This window comes from Mus caroli, chromosome 1, assembly GCF_900094665.2.
Source record: "Mus caroli chromosome 1, CAROLI_EIJ_v1.1, whole genome shotgun sequence".
In the NCBI taxonomy this organism is placed as follows: domain Eukaryota; kingdom Metazoa; phylum Chordata; class Mammalia; order Rodentia; family Muridae; genus Mus; species Mus caroli.
In genome coordinates this window covers 126,474,609-126,486,482 of record NC_034570.1, presented here as the reverse complement: position 1 = coordinate 126,486,482, position 11,874 = coordinate 126,474,609, and the positions used below count along the sequence as shown (strand labels likewise).

The 11,874-nt window shown below is 42.0% G+C and overlaps 1 protein-coding gene across 7 annotated transcripts in view; it reads left to right on the top strand.

The window, feature by feature from the left end:
- The window catches only part of Ppp1r12b (protein phosphatase 1 regulatory subunit 12B), a 202,899-nt gene that overhangs the window by 70,970 nt on the left and 120,055 nt on the right, over positions 1-11,874 (top strand). For all 7 annotated transcript variants that reach the window (XR_002377805.1, XM_021161359.2, XM_029477941.1 and 4 more), the window contains exons 7-10: positions 407-486; positions 1,223-1,362; positions 7,219-7,331; positions 10,606-10,806. Coding sequence is in view for 6 of the 7 variants with exons in the window: in XM_021161359.2 (XP_021017018.1) it covers positions 407-486; positions 1,223-1,362; positions 7,219-7,331; positions 10,606-10,806 (534 nt within the window). In the remaining variant the exon portion in view is untranslated. The remainder of the gene's footprint in view (positions 1-406; positions 487-1,222; positions 1,363-7,218; positions 7,332-10,605; positions 10,807-11,874) is intronic.

Genomic DNA, 11,874 nt, shown 5'->3' with positions numbered 1-11,874 from the left:
CGAGTGCTGGGATTAAAGGCGTGCGCCACCACGCCCGGTTAACGGTCTGTGATTTCTTTAGAATTATTGCTAAATCACTGTGCTATATGAATCATTAAGCATTCTTCCCAGGTTGCTTTTGGCTCTTTACCCTCATGCACTGGGCTTTTTTTCTTTGTATTAAGGTTTGGTTTGGGATTTTGAAAGAATAATTTTCTTGAATCTGCAGTGGCATAATTTCCTCTTCTACTTTAGACAGAATTTTCTTCTGTTACTTTTTTTTATTTCTTTTTCCCTCTTTGGTTTATGTCTTATTTTTTATTTTTTGTTTTTCAGAATGATAGTACCAGTTTGGGCCTTCTCAATACTACTGATTTTTCACAAATTGTCAACTTTCCCCCCCTCTCTCTACTTTCTCAATCTCCAGCTTCGAAGTGAAAAGGAGACCCGGAATAAGCTCATCGAGTCAGACCTGAATAGCAAGTTTCAGAGTGGACTCTTTAAGAAGTAAGATATTGCTTACTTGTATGCAAGGAATGAGATCCACTTAATGCTGTGTGTGTGTGTCTGTGTGTGTGTGTCTGTGTGTGTGTGTGCGCGGGCTCACGCGTGTGCTCGCCTGCACGTGTTGAGAATTTTTATATTAAAATGATTCTGTGTTTCATTTCAGTCAAATGATCTTCAAAGTATGGAAATGTTTGTGGACAGGGGGAGGTGGCACTGAGCTGGGACCCTGAGGATGAATGAATATGCATTACACTGAGAGATTGTACTGGCAACAGCATCTCTTCTAGCCTAGCCCAGGGGTTCTTAGTCCTGCCTGCTTCCCTGATTATACAGGGTTTCCTCAGCTCAGAATTTGTCTCATTGTTGACCATGATTTCAGTCCCTAGCAAGGTCTGTGGGATGGAATAGAACTCAGTGAAGGCTTGTGTAATGATTTTCAAAACATTCGTCTGCCCTACTTCCATCTTCTCTTTGTCAGTCATGGTTCTCTCCTAACTATGTGTTGAATAGACAGAGTCTCCTTGAGTCATGCTGTAAAGTCAGTAATAAGCCTTAGACTGTAGAAAAGCCAAGGTCCAAGAGAACAGCACACAGAGATAAGAAGGATCTTCCTATTTTTACTGTTGCTTCTACATACAGATTTATAGGTTTGTTCCCTTTATTATATCTGGCTGTCAGCAAACGTAAATGGTTTGTATCATTTCTGAATTGCTTTCAAATTGCACTTTTAATTTAGCAAAGAGAAGATGCTTTATGAAGAAGAGATCCCCAAGTCCCAAGACACAGAGGGAGAAAGCAAAGAGTCCAGCAGCTCCAGCTCAGAGGAGGAGGAAGGGGAAGATGAAGTTTCTGAATCAGAGACTGAGAAGGAGGCAGGTAAGTAAGGCAGAGGTCCTGCATGTGGTCTGCCTCTCGGGGTTCCAGAAAGAGCTTGAAGTACTTTCTAAGAAATTGAATTGAAGCTAATGACAATATGCTTTTAAAAGCCTTGAGCTCAGTTAAAATATACCTGCCAGTTCTGACACAGCCATATGGTAAGGTACATGGAGAAATCTAGCATGAAGCAATCAGTTGTCCTGCCTTTAGATTGATAGATGCCAACAAGCCAGTATGCTAAGATGCATGGGGCTTACAGGGCGTTAATATTTTCAATACACTGGTAAAAATTTGCATTTAGTTATTATGTGATTTTTGCTTCTCTAAACTGAATCTTAATTTTTTTATTTTGTAAAGCTTCTTCAGTTTCTGAGTGAGGGAATTAATGAAAAAACAAATCAGACTTACTTTTATTATTCTCATGAATAATATATGCATTTATCCTTCATGTCCATGGGAGGTTGTCTCAGGAGATAACCGACATCTTTGGATGTACAAGTCTCTCATTCGTATACATATGAATGTGTGTATATGTACATATATGTATATGTGTGTGTATACACACACACATATGCACAGTGTTTATGTAGAACCTGTGTACTTCAAACTGTCTCTCTGGTGCTTATTTATGTTACCTGGTACAATATAAATAATTGCTATACTCTACTGCTTAGGAATGATGAAAATGTAAGAACACAGATCTCCCTTCCCCCTCTCCCTTCTCTCTCTCTCCTTCTCCCTCTCCCTCGCCCTCGTCCTCCCCTCCTCCTCTCCCCCTCCCTCTCCCTGTCCCCTACTACCTCTCTTTCTTCTTCTTTCTTCTCCTCCTCTCCCTCCTCCTCCTTCTTCCTTCCTCCACCTCCTTTTATTTTCTTCCTGAAACAGTGTTGCTCTGTGTAGCCCTGGCTGTCCTGGAACTCACTTTGTAGACTAGGCTGGCCTTGAACTCACAGACATAGCCTTCATCTGCCTCCCAAGTGCTAGGATTAAAGGTATGTAATACCACTGCCTGGCTGGGGACATTTTCTTAATTGAGGTTCTCTCCTCTCAAACCTCTTAGTTTGTGTCAGGTTTACATAAAACTAGTATGCAGACCATGCCCATACTGCTATTGAAATAAAATATTGACAATACCCTCATGATTAAAGTATACTTCTATTCAGAAATCTTCTATGGCCAGCTCCCTCATTCTGTCTTTGTCTGCAGAGTAAGGTCTAAACCCTGTAGCCTAGGCTTCAAGGCTTCTAATAGTCCGGCCCCAACAGACATTCCCAATGCTCTGCATAGGCAAGGGCATATTGTAGCTCAATTGGGTGGCTTGATTTTCTCAGCTATGACCTCAGCATTCCTGGCCTTGAATGTTTATTTGTACCTTTGAATTCACTTCACACCATCATAAATACTTGCTTGGTGAATTCTTTTAGAAAGTGTAGGGTCTAGAAGATTGACCCTACACTTTTTTCTGGTACAGAAAGTTAAAACAACTGGAGCCTATATTAACTATCCTCACTACAGTGGCAAGTACCTGAGAGGAACTCAGTAAGGGGAGGGAAGATTTATTTTGGCTCATGGTTTCAAGGTTTCAGTCTACAATCAAGTGCCTCCATGTTTCAGAACTGTGGTTAAAGAATGGGATGGGATGGGTGTGGTCAACCAGAGCTGCTCCTGGCATAACAGCCTGGAAGCAGAGAGAGACAGAAAAGGGTTAGAGACAATATACTCCCAATGCCCTGGTCACATCCTATTATCTCCTGAGAGTGTTACCAAATTCTCAGTGTGTCAGTGCATACCCATCAGTGAGGCAGAGGTCTCAGGATCCGTTCTCCTTTCAGTGAGTATACATAGTAAGTGGGGACTGAGTCTCCAGCACCCACGCCTAGACCCGGGATGGTTGTTCTTATCAACTTGATGGGGTCTAGGATCACTTTGGAGGCAGATTTCTCAGGTTCACAGGTCGTGCCTGTGAAGGACTTTCTAGAGGAGGTTATAGTTGAGGTGGGAAGATGCACCCTAAGTTTGGGTGGCCCTATTCCATAGGTTGGGTTTCCAGACTACATAAAATAGAGAGAAGGCTAGCTGAGCATTTGTCTAACCTGTTCACGATGTGGCCAGCCACTTCTGCTCCTGACCCACTCACTACCTTCCTTCCATGATGGACTGTATATCCCCAAAGTGTAAGCCACAACAACACCTTCTTTAAGTTGCTTTGTCAGGCCTTTTGTTAGGAGACAAGTAAGTAATACAGATATTTCCTGTATTTTCCTACCCTGGGCTTTTTACTCCGTTTCTCTGTAGCACGGTGCACTTAGTTTTGTTCTGGTACTTACCAGTTTTCCTGGGAATACTGCATTTGCTATTTTACTCCAGGTTTCAGCATATGACAACCATCTGTATTCATTAAGTGGCTTCGTTGACTATACCTAGTAGGGGAATGGAAAGCACTGTGTAATAAAATACAGGTCGTGTGAGAGAAGTTAATGCAGTCAGTGGCAGTGACTGGTAGGTAAGATCATGACTCATTCTGGGAATTATAGTACAACTTTATATCTGCATAGTGCTTTTTACTTTGCAGTACACTTCAGCGATTTTATTTAATCCCCACAACCATACCTTGGGGCATATATCCTTAGTACTCCTTTTTTAGAATGAGATACTGACATTGTACAGTGTTAGATGAAGTGGGTTTTGGAGCTAGCCAGTGGCACTGCTCACTGAGTGTGGAACTCCACACAGCAGAACGGGACAGTGGAAAGTCTGTATAAGAAGTGAAAGGTAAGACTGTAGAAAAGAGGGGCTGGAGAGATGGAACAGCAGTTAAGAACACTTGCTGCTCTTGAAGAGGATCCAAATTCAATTCCCAGCCTCCATGGCAGCAGCTCACAACTGTCTGTAACTCTGGTTTCAGAGAATTCTGTGGTCATCAGGTGGGCGTGTGATGCACATGCATATGCAGGCCAAACACTTACGCATATAAAAGTAATAATAATTAAAAACTGTACAGAAGTATGAGGCTCCCGAAGATTGTAGAAGAAAGAGAGATGAGAAAGAATCTTGGCATTCTGTGTTTAGAGATTGAGGTGATGTTAGTGAAGGAGACAAAGACACATGACCAAGAGGACATGCATTTCTGCCTCAGAGAAGCCAGCAGCGATGAGCGGTAGTGAGACAGGAGCAGGCAGGGGTCATGCAGCAGTTAGGAAATCACTGGTTATCCTAGAGAACAGTTCCAGTGGCCCAGTGGGAGCAGAAGCCAAGCCGCTCCAGCAGACTCCTCCGCTCATTTCTCTAGTTCTTTGCTGGTGTCTCAGAGCTCAACTCAAATCAGCTTCTGTCACATTACCATAGAGATTACATGTCTCCCCCACCCCTGCTGTTGATTTTAGTAGCTATTTGTTTGAAATTCTTTTATGTTAATTTTCTCATGCTACTTAATATTCAAACTATTTTTATGTTCTTTTCCTCACACCTTCTGCTGTCCCAGTGGATAAGCTTTGGATGGGTTTGAACAGTCTTCTGTGCCTTCTCTATCTCCCTGAGTGCCGTACAGCCTTCTCTGTGTAGGTGTGCCTTAAACATTAGCTGGCGCACAGAAGTGGGCTTTACCAAAGCCTTTCCTGAAGGTGCTTATCTCACGAGTGGATACTAAACAAATATATGTTGACTGCATTTCCTCCATTTTTAAAGCTCCATGGATACAACTTCATAAAAATTATAGTTTTCATGTATCTTACACATTAATATTATTAATGTGAATATAAGCATTTTGATTAGAAATTATGTTTTCTCTCTTTCCTTTTTAGTCTGACTTAGATATTTTGTGTATTGATTCTCTATTGTTTCATAATAAGCCACCTGCAAACTTAATGGTTTAAAACAGTAACTGCCGAGCTAGGATATGGCTCAGTTGGTAGAGTGCTTGCCTAGCTTATTCACGGCCCTGGGTTAGATCCCCAACACTGCATAAAACCTGACCTGCTGACACACAGCTGTAATTCTAGCCATTGGAAGGTACAAGTCAGAGGATCAGAAGTTCAAAGTCACCCTCAGCTACATAGCTGTTGTGATGTCACACTGAGCTACAAAAGACTGACTCAGTGAGGGGCAGGGAGTTAAAAAAAAAGAAAAACCCAAAGATTCTTTGTGAACTCGATTCTATGGCTTGGTAATTGGGGAAGGGACCAGCTGGATAGCTTGTCTCTTTCTTAAGGCAATGGTATGCTTCTTCATGATTGTGCCTTCAACTTGTAAAGGGAGTTGAATTTGTAAAGTATAGAGGAAGAGTTGGTCTTAGATGACCGTGCTCATGTTTCTGTTGTTTGGCTGTGATGTTTAGGATAGGTGATCTAGTCTCATCAAGCAGGCCTGCCCCTGTTTCTTCATGTGGCAGCTAGATTCTGAAAATAGTTGTTTCAGAGGCTAATGCTTTAGAGGCCAGAGCAAGTCACCTGCCCAAGCCCAGACGTGGCATGAAGAATGCACTATCTGAGTCTACAGGTTCTGGGATTCGTGATGCATCACAAGCCAGTACTGTAACAATCTATTTCATTTGGCTAATACACTAGATTTCTTGGAGCTTAGTACTGTAAAAATGCTGTGATCATTATAATAACTCCCAAACAATAGAACTAATAGCATAAAGAAGCTTACAATAGCCAATGAGCTATGGAGTTTTAAAATGCTATTTCTAATCTTCATAAAAATTATCTTTAGGTAAGAATTAAAATCTCTGATTAATTAGAGAATAGAGCTTGAAATATGATATGTAACTTACTATCACACAGCTGGATGTAGCTTATAATTAACAGAGGATCCATGTATTCCTGTATCTGTTTTCAGAGTATAAATTCCAGAATCATAGCTGCTAGGTACAGGCGCTGTGCTAGTTATTAATTGATATACAGCCAGATTGATGACCTTGCAGGGCTGGGCCACTCCTGGTTATGTGAGTTCTATGACTAAAGCTCTGCAACTTAATCTCTATCGTTTAAAATCCTTTCTACTGTTAGATCCTATTGCAACCCTAAGAATTCTCACTACTTAAATTAGGCCAGTCAGTTACTAACCAGGGGATGTGTGACTGATCTCTGAGTCAGCATTCCCCATCTGTCCATCCATCCAACCATCCTTCCATCAGTCTGTCTGACAGCGTTCTCTGGAGCTTTTGTAGAGAACCCCGGCTGATGGAGCAGCTTTCTTACTTTCTTCCTCAGAGGCTTTGCCCTTCTTTAAAATTTACAAGCCGGGCGTGGTGGCGCATGCCTTTAATCCCAGCACTTGGGAGGCAGAAGCAGGCAGATTTCTGAGTTCGAGGCCAGCCTGGTCTACAGAGTGAGTTCCAGGACAGCCAGGACTATACAGAGAAACCCTGTCTCGAAAAACCAAAAAAATAAAACATAATAAAAATTTACAGCACCTGTTGATCTGAATCAATATATCATCTTGTGTTTGATTATAATGTGTCTTATTTCTTTTTTATTGTAATTACCTAGAAAGCAAAATCTAGCGTGTACATTTTCTGTGTGTGTTTCATGTGCATTTATTTCTCAGCCAAGTTCCCTACAAAACTGAACAGACTTTTTATAACAATGAATTTTTACAATATAACTATACACATGCATTGATGTAGAGACAGTCTTTATTGGAAGTTGGAGCCTAACAATATAAGGATATCCCTCCATTTATTTTTTTTCTACATGTAGTTGCTAGAATTTGTTCTGCTGTGAGACCAGACATCCCATGGTTCTAATAATCTGCTTTGATAACGGCAAAACTTTTTTCTTAGTAGAAAAAGATTTATACACACTAAGATAAGGTTTTCATCCTTATCCTTGTTGCATCTCTTGTCTTCAATAACAGATAAAAAGCCAGAAGCCACTGTCAACCATTCCAACTCTGAAATCAAGAGTCGGATCATGGAGCAGATCCCAGCCCCAGCTCAGAACACCTTCTCTGCCTCTTCAGCTAGGAGAGTGAGTGCTTGGGAATGGATTTGAGGTTATATTTCACTGTATTACAGTATCGCACAAAGGCCTCAAAGACTCATTCTTGTAAAACAGTAGGAGTACATTCTTGTCTGTATTAGACTCTTACACCAAATTGCTATAAACTGTGACTTTAAAAATAGAAATTAGCTTCTTACAGTTCTGGAGGCTGGAGAGTTCCCAGAACAATGAGCTAGGCAGTCCAGATCCTCAAAAAGGCTATCTTCCTGTGTGGGTGATGCCGCCTTCTCCTGTAGCTTAACATGTAGAAGAGCACCATTGTCGCCCTCTGAGAAGGGCCAGCTACCCTGTTTACTTCATTCTTTGTCACTTCCTCAGAAGCTCAAGCTGCAGATGCAGTCCTGATGCCTAAGGCTTCAGTATGAATTTTAGAGGAAGAGACACAAAAATTCTGTCCATAACATTGCCCCTCACGTCCTTGAAAAACCAGTACCAAACAATACCTTTACAAAGGTGTTTCAATAATGGGATGAAAATATCCTGAGACCAAAAAGATTCTGTGTTTTACCTGTTTTCTTCATATTGAAAACAAAGATAACTGTGTACAAAGTAGACTAGCTAGAAGACACGGAGCATCCAAAACTGTTTTTATGGCAATTCCTTTTTCTACTTCTCATGAAAACTTTAGTCTTATGAGTAAGGTTGTTGCCCTGTGTGATGGTCAAGGGAGGGAGACGAAGGATCAACTTTATATGGCTTCTCCGAAGCTGTAGGCCTCTGGCAGAGAGGTCTGAGGTATTTGGAGCAGACAACTGGGAAATCTCTCTGGCCTTAGAGGTTTTTAGTTGGTCTCCTTAGTGGAAATGAAACAAAGCATGCCAGGCCTCCTTTATTTTTAGACACGTTGTTGACTCATTAGCTAGGCTTTAGGTAGAGTGCCGTCCTTGCTCACCGTGCAGCCATTCACTGCTCCTCAGATGCTGGCATTTCTAGGTGGGACTGCACTTGCTACTTCTTATAAAAGAACAATACCAACTTAAGACATACAGACACACATACTTCCTCTATTTTGCTAAAATAATACTGGGAAAGGAGGAAGGGTTCCCAGTAGAGTCACAGTGGCTTGTACAAAGGAAGGGGCTCATAAGTGTGTATACCCAGATAACTGGAGACAAGAGGAAAGCTTAGTGGACGGTGGATGGAGATGACTGGCTTATTTTAGTGCAAAGATGACATGGGTTTGGAAGTAAGATCCAGGGTTTTTTTTATAAAGGTCCTAGACCCCAGGAAAGGGACTGTGTCCTGGCATATGAAGGACTAGTTATACCCTAAAGACCCTAATCTGGTTTCTGACTAATCCTAGCCTATGATGTTTCCCTGCTGTGTTTCTCTGTTTTTACAGAATCAAGCCTTGTACGTATATACCTTGTATATACTAAGCAAGCACTCTACCACTGAACCATATTTGTATCCGGTTTCCCTGCTTTATATAAAGACAATGTAAAATTGTTCATGCAGTGTTTTTGTAGTTGTTTGGTTTTAGTGCTGACACTAGAATGTAGGCTCTTGAACCTGCTAGCATATCACCCCTGAGCTGTACCCACCGGAAACTTTCCTTTCCTTTTCTGTGGTTTTGAGACAGGGTTTTCCATAGCCATAGGCCATGCTGGCCCAAGCTTATGTAGCTGAGCATGACCTCAATCTACCAACCTTTACCTCCTTCTTCTTTTTATTTTTTATTTTTTTTATATATTTTATGTCATGTGCATTGGTGTCAATTCCCCTGGAACTGGAGTTACAGACAGTTGTGAGCTGCCATGTGGGTGCTGAGAATTGAACCTGGGCCCTCTGGAAGAGCAGCCAGTGCTCTTAACCGCCATCTTTCCACCTCCCCAAACCTTTACCTTCTAAATGCTAAAATTATAGGCATGCCCAAACTTCCCTTTTTGATATTAGATTTTCTTTTTAATGAAATTGTGGTGGTGTGAGCTAGTGATCTCTTTGAAAGATATTCTGTCTAGGAAGAATAAGAAATATGGTGACCTTCTTACGCCTAAAATTTTATCTGTTAAAATTTCTTGTTCAACGAAATAATTGCTTCTTAATATCAAATAGATTATTTTCTTAATATTATAGTTAGAATTTTGTGAAGTCACCATTAGTATTACCTTAATATTAACTCATCACTTGAGAGAACTTGGGACATTCAGCCCTAAATGGGATGTCTCCCTCAGACCCCTCCCCGAAGGGCTCAGGGGACCCTGTGGAAGAGGAGGCAGAGACATTGTAAGAGCCAGAGAGGGTGGAGGACACCAAGAATCAAGGCTTTTTTAAATCAACACGGTCAAAGCTCACCTGAACTTACAGAGACTGAGGCGGCACGCACTGGTCTGAACCAGACTTCTCGTGTATGTTACACCAGTGTAGTGTTTTCATGGGACTCCTAGTGTGAGACTTCTCGTGTATGTTATACCAGTGTAGTGTTTTCATGGGACTCCTAGTGTGAGGTCTGCTTCTTATACCTCTCCTTGGGTCTTTTTCTTCTGTTTGTTTGTTTTGTCCAATTCCAATATGTTAGTTTTTGTAATTATATTATATTTCATGATTAGCACTTAGGAGCCTAACTTGTTTTATTTTGTTTTTTTGTTTTTGTTTTTTGTTTTTTACTATGAGAGATAAAAAGGGAGGGGATCCAGATGGGAGTGGGGTCAGGAGGAACTGCAAGGAGACAGAAGGGAAACTATAATCATATTATATTATGTGAGGAAAAAGAAATCTGTTTTCAATAAGAGGAAATACTTAGTTCATCACATGAAAGAGTACGGCCTTCATATGTATTTATTCATTAGCTCATCCTGTTTCTCCAGGCTATATTAGAGGGGAGAATTAAGTTCATTATCACAGTTTTACAGATAAGCACATTAAGACAGAGAGAGGAAAAGTAGCTTATTTTCAGGGGCCTAGCATGTCAAGAGAAAATGAGTCCCCAGAGGAGAGTCTCCTGGTGCTCTGAGACAGTGCTGGATCACAAGGCCAGCAAAAGGGCTCCTGCCTTTCTCAGAGCAGGTCTGTGGGGAGAAGCACTAAGGTTTGGAGTTCACTGCTGGCTTCTGAAGAAAGAGCCCTTGGGAACGTCTAACATCTGCCAAGTGGAGTGGGCACAAGGACAGCAGGCCTGCCAGGGGTCTGTTCTAGGACAGCCCAGGCTGCTCCGTGAACTTGATCAAGTAGGGAAAGAGAAAGGAGGTGGAGCAGACTGGAGCACCAGAACTTTCTTCCCCCTCTCTTTCTTCCCCCATAGCTGTCCAGTCTTTTCAACAAGGCGGAAGAGCCTAAAGATGAATCTCCTTCCTCATGGAGACTGGGGCTCAGGAAAACTGGCAGCCACAATATGCTGAGCGAAGTGGCCAATCCCAGGGAGGCCCTGAGGGATCGAGGCTCTTCCATCTACCGTTCCTCCTCAAGCCCTCGGATCTCTGCTTTGCTGGACGACAAAGATAAGGTGCAGTGGGGGAGGGGAGGGCCCTGCAGGGGATGCCAAGGCAGTGTGCTTCCCTGGAAATTCAGTCGTGACAACAAATGGAAATGTTTTTGCTAGTCCTCAAGTTTGGAAGTACAGACTGTGAAGATGTTTTTTGAGTAGAGAACAAAAGTAATTCCTCATTACAAAAGGAGGTATTTTGGTATGATGTATTTGGTGTCTTTAAAAAAGGGGTTGGTCTGGTCACTCTAATAGTTTCACCAAGCAGTTATTTAGTTGCTAGCCAAAATAGATAGCTTTCCTTTCGGCTTTTCTTATGTTCTTATGTCTTTTCTTATTTTCTTATGTCCAACCCCTGCCCCCTCCACCTAGAACAAAACAGTGACTGAGAAAAATTGTGCATGGCCCAAAAGGGTCTTCTGAATCAGTACCAGGGACACCTACCCTTTTGATGTTTCAAAGAAAAGTTGAACGTTGAACTTTAATGCAGCTGGGCAAATCAGCACTTAGTAGCTTGTTGATTCTTTGTTAACAATTAAGACAGGTTGGCCTGGATCTTGCTATGTAGGATCAGCCTTCCACAAGCTGGAATTCCATCCAGGTGTATACTACCATACCCTGCCTGGTAGAAAAATTTAACCTGTGATTTTTTATTTATAAATATATGATTAGGCTGACCACAAACAGTTCATTATCATATTCATCAAAGAAGAATTTGGTTCTAGATTTTATTGGACTTCAGTGTTCTTGTCTGGGGTCCTTCTTGTTATCATAGTTCTCTTACCGTCTTGCTTTTCTGGAACAACTTGGATGAGCTGCATGATATCTGTCTTATGTCTCCCCAAGGAAATTTCATTTCAAGGAAAAAATAGCTGGAGATGGAATGAGACCATTGCATGCAGGGCATTACACGGAGCTGCTGTGGCTCCTAAGACCCTCACTCCCCTCAGGGCTGTGGCTCCTCAGACCCTCACTCCCCTCAGGGCTGTGGCTCCTCAGACCCTCACTCCACTCAGCTCTGTGGCTCCTCGGACCCTCACTCCACTCAGGGCTGTGGCTCTCAGACCCCTCACTCCACTCAGCTCTGTG